The following is a 17,210-nucleotide window of genomic DNA, read 5'->3' on the forward strand; positions in this document are numbered from 1 at the left end:
TGACCCTACCTTACTGTCCAAGTCTTTTCCCAGACTGTAATCTGATAAGCGATTCAACACAGATGAGTTAACCAATAAAAATGGCTTAATATGCTACCAGTGTTCCCTCATGTTTGTGCTTTTATAGCATCTAGCCCATGATAATTCCTGATCACATTTTAGAATCATCAGGGAAACTTTTAAAAATACCAAACGCATGAGCCCTCCCATCCAAGCCAATTTGCATCTAACTGGTCTGCCGTTGGAAGCAGGAATTGGTAGGTTTAAAAGCATCTCAGGTGTTTTTAATGTATGGCTAAGGTTAAGAACCGTCAGTCTGACCTGCATTCAAGACATGTATCCAGGGGCGCCTGGGTGGTGCAATCGTTAAGCGTCTGCCTTCAGCTCAGGGCGTGATCCCGGCGTTATGGGATCGAGTCCCACATCAGGCTCCTCTGCTGGAAGTCTGCTTCTTCTCTCCCACTCCCCCTGCTTGTGTTCCCTCTCTCGCTGGCTGTCTCTCTCTCTCTGTCAAATAAATAAATAAATTAATAAATAAATAAAATCTTTAAAAAAGAAAAGAAAAGAAAAGACATGTATCCACCAGATGTCTGACGCGGCAAGTTTCTCTAAAAAGCTACTCTCAGCCTTGTGGGATTAGATGACTAAAGCACAACTTATTTTGCCCCTGAGCTGAAAAGGAGTTTGTTGAAAGAATCCTGCATTTTCTCAGCAACACCACAGGGAATGGGGTCTCTTCAGGGCCTGCACCCAGTATTGGGAAAGCTGACAGGAACCAGGCAGTGGTTCCCTCTGACCCTTCCTCTCTTGCTGGCTTATGCTCTAATTCTCATAAACTGCTGCTTCTTGGCAGATTTTTGGTTTATTCTTTCCCCGCACACTCACCCTGAGATATCTGGTCTTTTCTGCTCTTTCTGCAACCCAGCTCTCTCTGCCTCCGCAGCTACAAAGGAAAATACTATGGCTACTCAAGGTCACTGCATGTATTTGTACCCTGCACCTGAAATTGCATCTACCTAGACGGCTGCCCTTTTCTTATATGAATAAAATGGTCCCTCTGGTGGGAAACAGACTCAAGATACATCACTACTGGTGGCCCCAGCTTCTCCCTTTAGGTGACAGAGCCAAGCTCAGAGGCTCCTTCCTTACAAGTACATAGACTCTGAGAAGCTCTGGCCCAGCCAAGTTAAGTGCCCATTCTGATCTACTCACCTATACTCTGAGACGCAGGCTAATATGGCAGAAACACATTGTAGAGGACTCACCCTTACATGGGGAAGGGGGCACTTATTTAAAAAGGGGATCATTTATGAGGCGGGCAGTTAACTAAAAAGGTCTACTTGATCAGGCAGCACGCCAGGGGCAAGGAGAGAGATATTTGCATTAAGATGCATATTCCAGGGCTCTGGCCACATACATGTATGGGAAGCCAGTTCCAATAAGTTACTTTTTAAGGCACCCTATTGTATTTGTTTATTTCATTTGACTCATTCCATCATTCACTCACTCAAAAATATTTACTGAGCACCTGATTTGATCAGACTTTATGCGAGGAGGTTGTTCAGATAAGATGAATGAGACTGGTCTCTTCTAGTGAGGATCTGGACATGAAAACAATGAATGAGAAGACAGTGTGAAAAGTGCCCCATGACCTCATAGGGCTGCTGGGCAGATTAGATGAGATCACGTCTGTAAGATGCTTAGTTAGGCACAGTGCCTGGTACCTAGTAAGCGCTCAAGAAATAGTAACTATTATTCCATATAAAATCCCCAGAGAGCAAAAGAAAAAAAAAAAGGAGTGATGAACTGCCTCAGAATATTGAGGACAACTTCAGAGAGGAGGTGAGATCATTGACCAGGCAGAGGCAAAGATGGGCATTCTAGGTGGAAGGGCCCACATGAGCAAAAGTGTGGTGTGTTCTGAGAAGATGGAGGAGGGTGGCCACTGTAGAGTACGGATGTGTATTTAGTAGTAACAGGTAGGCTGGGCCAACTTTTAGGTAGCCTTGATGCCCAGCAAAGTCTAGATTTTATATTTTAGGTGATCAGAAGCAATGATTGGATTTCAAGCAGACAGAAGGTAAGCAGATTTCTTATTAGAAAGATCACTATGGGGACAGTGAGGGGGATGGACTAGGGGTGGAAAATGAGAATAGGTCAGAGCTAAGAAATTAGTAGGCTGCTTAAATTGTTCAGGCAAGTCATTTGAGGTAAAAGCGTGAATCAAGATGGTTGCAGTGGAAGTGGACAAGCAGAAAAAAAAACGACAATTTTTGTTTTTACTTTTACAATTTTGTTTTGATAAAGCACTTTATGAAACATTTTCAACTATCCATATATTTCTAAAAGCTTGTGAGGTTATGTTTGAAAATGTGTCTAAATCAAAATGTATAACATTTTTACCAGCTCACTCTTATAATGTTAGTCTCTTCTAAAAACATAGAAAAGACCATGCTTTAGGGAAAAAAACCCAAAACAAAACAGACTTTCATAATTATAACAACCATTATAACATCATAGGTTGGATTACTCGCAAAGATAGTATGAAAAAATAACCTCGTACAAATATTTTAATGTTGTGCTCCAATTTTATGTATTCTTGCTTATATATTTCAAGATTGTGAAATAGATACTCACAGGCAAAATTTGAGTATTCTGATATGCTGATGAGAAAATCCTTTTCTTATTGCATTACATAAGAACCAATCAGGTGGCCTGGACCCAGGTCATGCCTGGAGGCCAGCAGCTTTCTGGGTTGTTAAGTTGCTTATGGCTTATCTTCCTGAAACCTGGAAAAGGTTACAGAACTCTCAGAGGTCTTATTACTACAATTCTGTGTACAGTCAATGCCTATTCATAGAAAATCGAATTAACTAAAAATTTTAAATAATGAGTTGTTTTTTTCTACTCTTTATATATGGTAATTATCTTTATAATAAAAACCACCAAGAATTGTAAAATCCCGTATTTCATTTTAAAATGAAACAGAATAATTATATTCCATTCCATTTGCTATTATTTTACTTTTAAAACTAAACTTATAATTTTGAGATAATTATAGATTCACATGCACTTGTGAGAAATAATTTAGAGAAATCCCTTGTACACTTTCCCAGTTCCACCCAGTGCTAACATCTTGCAAAACTTTCATATAATATGACAACCAGGATACTGACATTGAGAGGGTGTAGGTCTCTTCTTGGATTCTCTTCTTTTCCATTGATCTATCCATCTTTTCCTCCACCAGTACCCTACTGTCTTGATTACTGTTGTTATATAAATGGCCCTAATATCAGGAAGAGTGATGCCTCATACTTTATTCTTCTTTTTTAAGATTGTTTTAGGTATTCTAGGGCCTCATTTTAGTAGATTTCATTACAATACACTTCTTTTATAAATTGGAAATCCGGGTATACTACATAGAGCAACTCCTATTAACCAGTATATTAAGTTAGTTATGAATATGTCATTCATCAAAATTGTGAATAAGCAAGAATTTCCTTTTAGTCCTGGCTTTAAGGTAAAGATACCACAAAATAAATTAGAAAAGCAAAGTTGTGGAATCTTCTCTATAGGCATTTAAAAGCCATCCGTATGGGGCGCCTGTGTAGCTTAGTTGGTTGAGTATTGGACTCTTGGTTTCAGCTCGGGTCATGATCTCAGGGTTGTGAGATCAAGCCCTGTGCTCAGTGGGGAGTCTGCTTGAGAGTGTCTCCCACTCCCTCTTGCCCTCCCCCTGCTCACAGGTGCTCTCTCTCCTTTTTCTCTCTTTCTTTCTCTCAAAATAAATAAATCTTTAAAAACAAAACATCTACTATTCCAGGGTGCCTGCCTGGCTCAGTCAGTAGAGTATGCAACTCCTTCTTCTTCTTTTTTTTTTTTTTTCCTTTGGAGAGAGAATCTTACGCAGGCTCCATGCCCAGTGCATGTCAAACCAGTGCTTCAACTTCACAACCCTGAGATCATGACCTGAGCCAAAATCAGGAGTCAAGAGTCAAATGCTTAACTGAGTGAGACATCCAGGCACCCCTGATCATGCAACTCTTGATCTCAGGGTTGTAAGTTCAAGCCCCACATTGGATGTAGAGATTACTTTAAAAAATAAATAAAAAAATCTAAAAAAATTTTTTTAAGTAAAAAATAAATAAAAACCATCTGTTCCTATCTATATGGATATGTCATGAATATTTCAGTTGTAATAATTCTAATATATTCATTCTTGAAAATAATTTTAAATGCTAGAAGTTCTAATAATATGTTAAGTGAATGGGGTGTTCTGTAAAATGTTCTGTTTCATCGACCTTTAGTTATATTTACCTACCTATAACCTTTATAAAGCAATAAATAATGGCAAGCACAGGACATGAACAAATCCCAAAACCAGCTTGTTGAAATGCAACTTTGTCTCTAAAGATTCTACTGTGCCATTTACCTTTGGTGAAGAAAGGAGAAAAAGACAAACAAAAGCTTTAGCAAACTGACGCTCAGAAATTAAATGTACTTAAGTGTGGCAGATATGTTTTTAGTTATGAGAACGGATATTCTCACCAGCAGTGTGCTCTCATAATTGCCTGTTAAATGATGGATCAGGATACATGAGATAAATCTGCAAACTATTGAATACGGTCACCAGTTTTTGAATTTCAAAAATAAAATTTTTTATACAACTTTCCCTAATCCATGATACTCCTAATTTCTTTTTGAGGTAGAAGGAGTTTTTATTTTCATCCAGACAATTAATTAAGATATTTGTGCTGTCTTTAAACAATAAAGCAGGCTTTTTAAAAATGGTAATCTTTTATTACTAGAAGATGAAGCCTAACCCTATCAGAAATCACAGCAACGTGTAATCAAAAGAAACAATTACAAAATAAAAATATCACAATCATATGTAATGTTTTTCTATTTCGCGAATGAAGTCTTTAATCAAGAAGAGAAGAGCTTTTTTAAAAATGTATATGTTCAATAGATTTATTGATATAATTGATATAAAAAACTATACATATTTAAAATGTATTAAAACATGTCCAACTTTTGACACATGCCTACCCGTTTGAAACCATACCATGATTAAGGTAATAAACATATTTATTATGCGCAAAAGTTTTTGTGTGTCTTTTTCTAATCCCTTCTACCTCCCCTACCCTAGTCTAGGTAACCACTGGTCTGCTTTTTGTCATTATATATTAGTTTGCATTTTCTACAGTTTTATATAAATAGAATCATACAACATGTATTTGGTTTTTTCTTGGCTACTTTTAATTTAGAGAAATCCCTTTGTAACACTTTTACTCAGCATAATTATTCTGATATTTATCCATGCTGCATGTTGGATGTTGCATGGATATACCATAATCTGCTTATCCAATCACCCATTGAAGGACATTTGGTTGTTTCCAGTTTGGGGCTATTGTAGATAAAACTACTATGAATATTTGTATTCAAATCTTTTTATGATGTCTATTTTCATTTTTCTTGGGTAAATACCTAGTAGTGGAATGGCTAAATCATGCAGTAGGTGTGTATTTAATTTTTTAAGATGCTGTGCAGCTTTTTTCCGAAGGGCTGAAATGCTTTATTTCTACCTGCAGTGAATGAGAATTCTGATTCTTCCACATCCTCGCTGATTGGTCAGTTACTTTACTTGATTTGGTCAGTTACTTTAATTTCAACCAATTTGTTAGGTGTGTAGTGGTATCTCATTGCAGTTTTAATTTACATTTACCTAATGACAAATGACACTGAGCATCCTTTCACATGCTCATTTGTTATCCATATATATTTTTGGTGTGGTGTCTGTTCAAACCACTTGTTCCCTTTTAAAAAAATAAATGAGTTGTTTTCTTATTATTGAGTTTTGAAAGTCCATTATATATTCTGGATACAAGTTCTATATCAGATCTATGATTTGCAAGTGTTTTCTCCAATCCATGGATTGTCTTTTCATTCTTTTATAGGATCTTTGGAAGAATTGAACGTTCAAATTTTGATGAAGTCCAATTTATTGGGTTTTTTTCTCTCTTATGGATTGTGTCGTTGGTGGTGTATTTAAGAAATATTTGTTTAGACCCAGGGTCTCAAAGATTTTGTCTCATGTTGTTTTTCAGAAGTTCTATAGTTTTAGATTTTTACATTAAATCTGTGATCCATTTTGAGTTGATTTTGGTATGTGGTAAGAGGTATGGGTTGAAGTTCTCTCTCTCTCTCTCTTTTTTTTTTTTGTATATGGATATACAAATATTCCAGCACCACTTGTTGAAAAGATTACTTTTTCTCCAGTGAATTGCCTTTGTACTTTTGTCAAAAATCAGTTGTTTAGACACATGTGGGTCTATATCTGGGCTCTCTATTGTGTTCCATTGTTGATCTTTATGCCAATACATCTGTCTTAATTACTGCAGTTTTATAATAAGTCTTGAAATCAGACAGTATTTGCCCTCTAATTTTGTTTTCTTCAGTTGGATACCTAGACAACCCAGGTGTTATGACAGAGAATAGCTGTTTTGTGGGGACTTTTTGTTTTTTAAAAAGTCTCTCAGTTATTCTAGTCTGTTCTGAGAAGCTGGAGTAAAAAATCCAGTTCAAGATGGTTCTGTGAAGGATATACTCATAGTAAAATGGTAATGCTTTATCACTTCACTTGTATCTTGGAGTTTATTGAACTTCAATCTAGTTCTTGACAAATGCTAACTATCGTAGTACAGATAAGTGAAAAGTAAGTGCTGAGTATAACTTCCAAAAGAAATCTTTGTCTTTTGAGTCCTTGATCCATTCAGAAGGAAACTGGAGTGAGTTTTCATGCAAAATTCTATTAAAAAATTCGCCAGGACTGGGGTGCTTGGGTGGCTCAGTCAGTTGAGCGTCCAATTCTTGGTTTCGGTTTAGGTCATGATCTCAGGGCGGATCTAGTCCTGCATTGGGCTCCACGCTTAGTAGGGAGTCTACTTGAGATTCTCTCTCTCCTTCTCCCCTCCACAGCTCCCCCAGCTCACACACTCTCACACTCTCTCTCTCAAATAAATAAATCTTTTTAAAAAATTTAAGGAAATTAAATTTGGCAGGACTAAGAACTATTGTCTAACATGGAATGGTATGTTTATTTATGGGAAATATACCTAACCTTTATTATCGCATTTCCTGCAATAATCCTTAGTTATGCCATGCTTTCAGTCTGACCATTTGCTTGAGACAAAGTAGTTGTTTCTCTGATTTCTTGAGTGTTTACCCACAACTCTGGTGGGGTTTTTGTGTGTGTGTGTGTGTTTTGTCTTTTTTTTCTTCTTTCTTTTTTCCCCCCAAAACTGAGATTGTCAATATGCCATACTTCAATTGGGTTGGGAAAGTTATGGATAGGAAATTTGCTTGGGGCTAGATAGCATTACAACTGAGGGCTTGGCTTTGGATTCAGACAAACTGGGTTTAAATACTGATTCTGCTTTGTAATAATCACTTGGCCTTGATTATGTTATCAAATATCTCTAAACCCCAGGTTATCATCTGGAAATTGAGAATTGTATAGTGTTTGTTTCTTCAGATTATTACAAATATTAAGTTAGATAATGTTTTTAAAACACTTAGGCCATATACACCTTATGCCTGTGTTGCTATGCACTAGGTCAGTGGTTTCCAAACCTGTTTGTATATTAGGATCACCTAGAGACCTTTACAAAATTTCAAAACTCAGGTCACACCTCTGACCCATTAAATCACAGTCTTTTGGGATGGAACACAGGAACCAGTAGGTCTTTTTGTAGCTCCCCAGGAGAATCCAATGTGCATACAACTTGGGAACCACTGCACTAGGTGATTTACATAAACTATCATATTTAATTTTATAACAACTCTCTGTGCTTTCATTCCTTTTTCATAGATAAGAAAACTGAGGTTCACAATGGCTGTGTTGATGAATATTATCTAGCAAATCGAGCTTGAGGGATTCAGAACCAAATCTGTCTGACTTCAAAATCCCTACTTTTAACTCTTTCACTATATTTCTGCAAGCAAGTTTCTTAGAGAATCCTAAATTTAACTAAGGAAAAAAATGCACACACATAGCATTAGTTGATTGCAAATATCTGGCCCAAACTTAGGAATAAAACAATAGGGGAATTGGGAACATTTCATTTCCATTTGTGAAGGAGTCTACCATAAACCATTAATATAATCTTACAAAATCAATGAGGATTCCTGATCAAGGTTTCACCATCATGTATCATGGAATTAAATCGCTATATTATACACCAGAGCTTCATATGTGCTTTACTTTTTTCCAGTCTTTGCGGTAGTCAAACAAAGTCCAAGCCACTAGTTAGAGCTTCTACCCAATGTTTTCTTGAGAATAATTCCCAAATGTACTGAATTTACAATGGCCAAGATAACCTGATGACTAGTTTCTGGAACAACAATCTGCTAGCTATAAAATGCAGTCTTACAGGCATGTAATTTTTTTCTCTACACACCTAATTTAGGATATAGATGAACCAACATCACAGTTCTAGTGGGAACACTAGTATCCAAGTGGCAGATGGCTCTGGCCGTCACCATTAGCTATTTTTCTTCCAGGCTTATAAAGAAGTTACAAGAACTGAGCAAAAATGACACTTCTGCATACATGATGACATAATTATGGGTGTAGACTTCATCTTAGAGAAGAATCCCAAAAGAGTTTATGTCAGTACAAACCATAAAGACACTACCATAGGGGTATTTTTAGGATTTCTTTACTCCCACAGTAATTGCAAAGAACTCAGTGACATTTGACCATAATTTTATTGTGAGAACTTTCTGCTCAACTGTAGGGAAGTATTCTTCAGTCCTACATGGCACTTTGAGGCTAAGGATGCTCCAGAATTCATCAACTGAAACAACAGTAGTTTGTATTCGGTGTAATCCTTGGGATCCAAACTAAGAAGTTAATAGTACTTTGACATTCTAAAGTGTTTTCCCACCAGAAAGCTCCAACACTGCCAGATGTTATTTTCTGGTAGGCAATAAAGTACTTCAATTGATTTGAAGTAATTCACTTGATATTTTTAAATCTGAGATTTTCTGGTTCTTCAAAGGGAAACCATCTTTATTTTCATGTTATAATTATACAAATATTGTCAGCCATACAGGCAGGTGTAATGAAGAAAGAAATCATCTGAAACTTCATTATGCAGTGATAACCTCTAGGTATGTAGGTTTCTCTCCCTCCCTCTTTTTTGATTATCTATTCACCTCTCTGCTTGTTTAAAAACAATGCAATAAATGCACATGTATGGAAAAAATTAAATATTAGAGAATGGACATAAAATGAAAAGCAGAATCCCCTCCTCCATCCTTAAATCAGTTTTCCCCAGGTTAAATGTTTACGTTTTACTGCTAGTTTTTGACTTATCAACTTTGGATATTATCTATTATTTCTCAACTATAAGTGGTGAGTATTTAGTTTACTCATGTTACTTGCTACTTGTTTTGATAATCCTATTATTATCCTAAGATTTAATAATCCTATTGTTACTTTGATTTGTACTGGTTACTGACTGACTTTAAATATTACACTGAAATTGCTATTGCCTGTTCCGTCCAACTACGAAGTCGTTCTCTTTACTTTTCATGTTAGTAAGATGCTACTAACATCATTATCCAAACTTCCATTTCTGCTGCCCATTTCTTAAACTTCAACTTCTGTACTTTTGCAGTGTCAAGATTAATGATATTTCCATTTCTCTAGAACAAAATATGAATAAAATCAAAAGACCTGTGTTAAAATCATATTTCCATTGCATGTAAGTTGTGCAGTATAGCTTCACTAAGGCTTGATAGTGAATATGTGATTTACCTTTCCCATTTTCTTAAGGGTATCTTTTGATGAACAGACATATCTAATCTTGATAAAGTCCAATGTATCTTTTTTTTCTTTCATGGTTACTACTTTTTACATACCAAGAAATCCTTGCCTACTACATTATTGTGAAGATATTCTTTATGCTTCCTTCTTTTTCTTTTTTTTATTTTAAACATTTTATTTATTTATTTGACAGAGACAGCCAGCAAGAGAGGGAACACAAGCAGAGGGAGTGGGAGAGGAAGAAGCAGGCTCCCTGGAGAGAAGCCTGATGTGGGGTTCGATCCCAGAACGCCAGGATCACACCCTGAGCCGAAGGCAGACGCTTAACAACTGAGCCACCCAGGTGCCCCTCTTTATGCTTCCTTCTAAGGATTTTATAGTTTGGTTTTTATTTTTAGGTTTACAATCCACCTCAGGTTATTTTTTTTATGTTGTGATGTATTGGTCAGGATATACAGATATCCAGTTCTAGCATCATTTGTTCAAAATATTTTTTTTTTCCACCACTGAATTTCTGGCCTTTCTGTCAATTGGCTGAATATATATGGTGGGGAGGTCTATTTCTAGATTCTCTATTCTGTTCAGTCCATCTATTTGTCTTTTCTTATGCCAATAACACATTGTCTTAATTGCTATAGCTTTATAGTAAGTCTTAGAATCAGATGGTCTAGGTTCTCCAAACTGTCTTTTCTTTTTCAGGATTATTTTAACTCTTTTGGTCCTTTGCATTTTCCATATAACAGTTAATGTTAGACTACCAATTTACATTTAAAAAACAGCATTCTGAGTTGGAATTATACTGATTCTGTAGATTATTTTTAGGTAGAATGACATCTTTACAATATCATCCTGCAATGATGTACATGGTGTATTTCTTTACTTTTTAGGCTTTTCTTCCTGCAGACTTGTAGTTTTCAAAGTAGAGGTCTTTGGTACCTTTTCAAAAATTTATTCTAAGGTATTTAATGTTTTCTGACACTACTATAAAGGATATTTATTTTTGAATGTTATTTCCAATTGTTCGTTGAAATAGTAGCGAAATACTGACTTTTTATATCCTAGAAACTTGCTGAATTCACTTATTGGAATTATTAGATTTTTGGAGAATCATGTAGAATCATGTTGTCTGTGAATAAGGGCAGTTTCTTTTCTGCTTTTCTAATCTTTATTCCCCATGACCCATTTCTTTATATGTTATATCCATCTTTTCTTGTAGACATTTAAACATATATATCGCAGTTATTTTAAAGTCTTTCTCTGCCAACTCTAACACCTAGGTCCTTTGTTGGTCTCCTTCTATTGACTATAAGTCACATTTTCCCATTCTAGTAATTTTTTATTGTTATGCTGTGGATAATACATTGCAGAGTCTCTGGATCTTCCTCTGAAAAGTATTGAGTTTTGTTCTAGCAGGCAGTTAAATTACAGACGGATCACCTTTAACTTGGGGAAGCTCAGTTTTCACTTTTTAAGGACAGGTTTATGTTTTAGATTTGGTGATGTAGTCTTTATTCCTAACTTCATGGAAAGCCCAAGGTGTTTACCAACGTCACTTAACTTGCTTGGATTTCAGCTCCAAAGTGTGTCTTACCTGTGGTGGGCAGCAGCTAAAATCTCTGCTTAGCTCTTAGAACCTTCCCCAGTTGTTACCTTCTGCTAGGTTCCTTGGACTGTCACTGGCATATTTACAGGCAATCAGCCAACAACTTGAGGGAAGTTTACATGCAGATTTCCAGACTTCTCACTCAGTAGCTCCTTCTGTTAGGGAATTTCACCTTAGATTTTAGCTGCTCAGACAGATCCAAACTCAGTTCTCTAAATTCTTAGGCCAGTAGGATTGGCTTTCTTCCAGAGTTCCATCTTCCTGTGCTGCATAGACTGAAGAGTGAGAAAGGTTATTTTTATAGATATGCTATTTAGGGTTAAATAGATGTATAGGAAATCTGATTGGGACATATTGCCAATCTACAACTTTACCAAAATTTCCCCATTTTCCTTAATAAATCTCTTCTGTCCCAACTCTGATTGAATAATTTGTAAAAGTCCATTTCCTCCTGCTATTGTCATCAAATAATAAATTATGTTTTTAAAAAATTTTCATTTAAATTCATAATGACCAAAAATTAGATTTTTTTCTTCTTTTACAACTGATGATACAGAAGTAGAATGGACTGAGGATCAGGAGACTAAGGGTTTTTTGGTTTTTTTTTAACTGCTTTTCCACGAATCAGCTGTGTCATATTAGCATTAGGGAACCACTAAACCATTCTGTTCTTCAATTTCCTGTTTGGACAAAAATGGAGAATGGATTAAGTAAATGTCCAAGGACAATTCTAATTAGATCCTATATACATACCTTTATACATACACATATATAGGCAAATTCTGTAAGATTCTGAGTTTTAAAAAACCTCTAATTTAAAATAATTTTGTTTATAAAGATTTTTTATATTTTATTAATTGTTATATCATGTCACCAAATATAAGTGACAGCTATGACAAGAAAATTGCCAGAATATAAGAACATTTATGGTAATTTTTCTCCTGAATATTTTTTAGCTAAAGCTGGCAAAACAATCTTCCATTTTATTTTTTTTCTACTTTTTAAAAAAATATTTATTTATTATTTGAGAGAGAGAGAGACATCACGTGTGGGAATTCAGGGGGAGAGGCAGAAGGAGAGGGAGAGAGAATCTCAGGCAGACTCCAGGCTGAGCCAACATGGGGCTGGATCTTATGACATTGAGATCATGACCTTGAGATCACAACCTGAGCCAAAACCAAGAGTCGGCACTTAATGGACTGCACCACCCAGGCGTCCCAACATTCTTCCCTTTTAAATGATAAAGGTATTAGATAACTTCTTAAAATGATTATATACATGATATTTTTAATTTACAATTAAAAACTAAAAAATATTCATTTTAATGGAAACTACTTAATCATTAAAATTTTGAAAAATGTGCCATAAGAGCCAAGTGTTGTCATCAATAGGAAGCTCTGTTATTAAATATCTATAAACCTCTTTTTGCAACTTGCTGGATTTTAATGGAAAATCATTCAAACATCAGGAATTTGAAAATCTAAAGAGTTTTGCTTCTAACTACTATCTTTTCTACGTGTGGTCCAACAAAATAACAGGACTCACATGTTTTCTTTGAGATTTAACTAAATTCAGTTCAATTCAATCTAAATATTATAGAAATATGTGGGATTGTAAACTTAAAAATTAATATTGAACAGTGTCTCTAGGAACTCTGCAGATTATTAAGTATTAATATTAAATATTACCTCCCTTTGTATGTAGAATTAATCTATTTCATTAGAAATTATTGATAGTAATAACATACTTTAAGTTACACAGTCCATGTTCCCAGGGCCCCAAACACAGATGCAGACAACTTCCATGAGCCTTTATTTCTATCATTCTCTACACTTTTCACATTATTTGTTCAAACGGTCACCTCTTTGTAAAAGCCAACTGCCTTCCTCTTAACTCTTCATCAAAATTATTACTATAAGGAATCTTAAGCTAGCTTGCAGCTGTTCTTTTTCCGTTTTCCATTTCTGTGTATTTTAAATTTTTATCCAAAATATGCATGCACATATTTAATGTAAATTGTTCCAAAAAACACTTTCCCTCTCCCTTTCTGCTCCCATTTCCTAATTTCCAGGAATAAAATTAATTTTTTTGTTATTTTTAACTTATCTGCATATTTCTAAGCAACATGGTTTTATTACATCTCGATCAATTTTAGATATTATCTTATGTCATCTCCCTCCAGATAAAGATTTAGCATTCATTTTTGTTTGAAACCATTCATCCTGCTGGCTGTCTCTATCCCCCACTCCACCTATATATTTTTCCCCTGTACTCTTCTCCTCCCAATATAGTTATATCATGTTTAGTTAAATCAATATTCAATGTTTGAATTCTTTTTTTAAAATTTAATTTAATTTACATCCAATTAATTAACATATAGTGTATTGTTAGTTTTAGAGGTAGAGTTCAGTGATTCATCAGTTGTATATAACACCTAGTGCTCTTTACATCACATGCCCTCCTTTTTTATTTATTTATTTTAAAAGATTTTATTTATTTATTTGACAGAGATAGAGACAGCCAGCGAGAGAGGGAACACAAGCAGGGGGAGTGGGAGAGGAAGAAGCAGGCTCATAGCGGAAGAGCCTGATGTGGGGCTCGATCCCATAACGCCGGGATCACGCCCTGAGCCGAAGGCAGACGCTTAACTGCTGTGCCACCCAGGCGCCCCATCATCACATGCACTCCTTAATGCCCATCACCCAGTTACCCCATCCCCCTACCCATCTCCCCTCAGAAACCCTCAGTTTGTTTCCTATGCTTAAAAGTCTCTTTTGGTTTGTCTCCCTCTCTGATTTCATCTTGTTTTATTTTTCTCTCCCTTCCTCTATGCTCCACTGTTTTGTTCATTAAATTCTACATATGAGTGAAATGATATGATAATTGTCTTTCTCTGACTGATTTATTTCGCTTAGCATAATACCCTCTAGTTTCATCTACCTTGTTGCAAATGGCAGGATTTCATTTTTGATGGCTCAGTAATATTCCACTGTGTTTGAATTCTTACAGATAGTTAAACGTATCTCCTGCTGAGCCACATACTATAATTTTAGGGATTAATTTTACTTTCCTTTTATTAGTTCATTGTCTTGTTTTTTTTTCCCCTTTGATTAGTGATTTTACATATATAATCTTTTGGTTAGTAGTTTTATATATATAACTAAACATATAATTTAATTTCAACCACTATTAGTTGTTTATATCCTTCCAAATACATCCAGACGTATTAGGTATCCTACTAATTTCACTTTCCTGGAAGAAATCTTCCCTGGAGTTGTTTGACTTTCCCCAATTTCCTGCATCTTTTGTATATCTTATATCTTTTCTTTCCTGGTTTATGCTCTTGTTTAGTGTAACACATCCTCTAACAGTTTACTGAAAGAGTCACAGCCGCTCGATTTCCATGACTTTAGATGTTTGAAATGTCTTTATTTTCCCTTACGGTTGATTAGTAGTCAGAGTATAGAATTCTAGGTTAAAAATCTCAGTATTTTCAAAGTCATTGTTTCAATGTCTTATATATTCCAGGGCTGCTGTTGAGAAGTCCAAAGCCATTCTAATACCTGACTCTTCTTTGTACCTTCTCTTTGGAAGTGGGTGAATTTTCTCTTTGTTCCCAGTATTCATAAAATGTATGATAATTGACATTAGTATGGATCATTTTTTTCCCAGTATGCCAAGGCAGATACATTCATCAGACCCCTCCATCTGCAAACGCATGTCCTTCAGTTCTGGGGACATTTTTGTGTATTACTCTTTGTTTATTTCATCTACTCCATTGTGCACTTTCTCTGTCTGGAAATCTTTGTATTTGGGTATTGGATTTCCTGGATTAGTTCTCTACTTGCTTATTTTTCCTATTTTTTGTTTGTCTTCTTACTCTATTCTCTGAAAGTTTTCTGCAGTGTTATTCTCCAGCCTTTCTATTGAGTTTTTGATTTCTACATTTTTTTAAATTCCAAAAGCTCTTTAAAAAATTATGAATAATTCCCCCTCCATTTTCAATAGCATACTGATCTTGCCTCATGGTTATAATATTTATATCTTATATATCTTAAGATGATTTCTTTAAGTAAACTTTTCTTCTCCCTTAATAGTCTCCATTCCCTTGTTTATTTGTCTGGTAATCCTTAGTTGCTCTTTTTTTTCAAAGAGAAGGCCACTGAAAACCTGACTGCAAGTTTGAGTGTATAGACGGTACTTGTCAATTGTGGGCTTCACTTTTGGTGGTCTGTCCTTTCATTGACTTTCTTTTTTCTTTCTTTCTTTCTTTCTTTCTTTCTTTCTTTCTTTCTTTCTTTCTTTCTTTCTTTCATTGAATTTCTGATGTTCAGTATCTTTCATCTTTCTTTCTGGGCTGGTAACATTGCCCAAAGAAAACTTCCAGTCTCTTGCCTGCAGGTTTGAAATCTGGCCGTTAAGAGTCTTGGGAGCTGAATGAGGGAAGGAGGCAGGACAGCTCAGCATTCAGAGTGTAAATATTGATTTAATCTCTACATTTTCAGTGGGATATTAAGGATACCAATGACTCTGATATCTCCTACTCCAGAGACCCTCCATTTTACCATTTTCAGAGAAATATTTTCAGTCCTTTCCTGGAAATGAAGACTGCAGTTGCCCTGCAGTTTACAGAGAAAAGGGCATGTGGGATCTGTTTCCTAAACAGACTTTAAAGTAATTTTCTGTATTTAGACTCATTTTCACTGCCCTTTTCACTTGCTATGGCCAGAAACTTATAATATTTAACTATGGCCCTAGCTGTGGCATTTTGACTATCAAAATAGAGTATTTGGATAAAAATATTTGTAGCATCACTTTACTGAGTGTTTGCTTTGAACCAAGTATATTATAGACACTATCTATAATTTTCAAAACGAATCTGAAACTACAAGTTATTATCATCCTCATTGCATGGAGTTGAATAATTTAAGTAGAATTACATAATCAGCAAGAAATTGTGTTTGGGATTCAAAAACCAAGTCTGGATTGTTGGCCTCAAAGTTGATGCTTTCTGCTGCATGCTGTACTGCTTTGTTAGTCTTAGAAGAGGAGTCAACTTATTAAGTCAGAAACACCAAGACCTACTGGCACAACTGAAATGTCTTACATAATGCCTTTGCTCTCTACCTCACTTCATATTCATTGGGTGTTTTAGAACTTCTAATTCTCACAGTGGCCTTTTATTTTGGGTGTATCTGGAATAGGCATTGGGAATGGAGAGTGAGAGCTCAGCATTATGGGAATGATGAATTCGAAATGATCAATGATGTAGCAACTAGCAGGAGATGGAAGTGAACTGTTGGAGGTAGAAAGCTTGTGATTATATTTCTATTCTTCATATTTGGGTAATAGTAAAAAAAAAATCAAATGATGAAATCAAATGTAGCCTTTTACTGGTATTATGAGTCTTTTGGTGGAGCTTTTTTTTCTTTTTAGATTTTTATTTATATATTTTTATTTATATATTTGAGAGAGAGAGAGAGAGAGGGAGAAAGCAAGAGAGAGAGAGCAAGAGAGCACAAGAGGGAGAGGGAGAAGCAAGCACCTTACTGAACAGGGAGCCTTGACATGGGGCTGGATCCCAAGACCCTGGGATCATGTACTGAGCTAAAGGCAGATGCTTACCTGACTGAGCCACTCAGTCATTCCTAGTTGAGTTTGTTTCTTAAGGCTGAGTAATTATGTGAACCTTTCCTGGAAACAGGAATTAAGATTAGAAGATCTGAGAGGTCATTCTGAGCTTCACTACTCAAAAATGTTTATTAGTGAGGCCTG

At 35.6% G+C, this 17,210-nt stretch overlaps 1 protein-coding gene across 11 annotated transcripts in view; it reads right to left on the reverse strand.

Annotated features, from left to right (window-relative positions):
* Positions 1–17,210, reverse strand: part of EIF3E (eukaryotic translation initiation factor 3 subunit E) — a 227,839-nt gene that overhangs the window by 87,485 nt on the left and 123,144 nt on the right. For 4 of the 11 annotated variants that reach the window (XM_057307677.1, XM_057307676.1, XM_057307684.1 and 1 more), the window contains 3 exons: positions 11,424–11,710; positions 2,638–2,789; positions 322–507 (listed from right to left, as the gene is read on the reverse strand). In XM_057307677.1, the coding sequence (XP_057163660.1) occupies positions 322–327 (6 nt within the window). In that variant the 5' untranslated portion in view covers positions 328–507; positions 2,638–2,789; positions 11,424–11,710. Of the gene's footprint in view, positions 1–321; positions 508–1,528; positions 1,602–2,637; positions 2,790–11,423; positions 11,711–17,210 lie in introns of those variants that run through there. The other 7 variants (XM_057307681.1, XM_057307683.1, XM_057307682.1 and 4 more) reach the window with 5 other exon arrangements.

The sequence above is a fragment of the Ursus arctos genome, unplaced genomic scaffold, assembly GCF_023065955.2.
Source record: "Ursus arctos isolate Adak ecotype North America unplaced genomic scaffold, UrsArc2.0 scaffold_6, whole genome shotgun sequence".
In the NCBI taxonomy this organism is placed as follows: Eukaryota; Metazoa; Chordata; class Mammalia; order Carnivora; family Ursidae; genus Ursus; species Ursus arctos.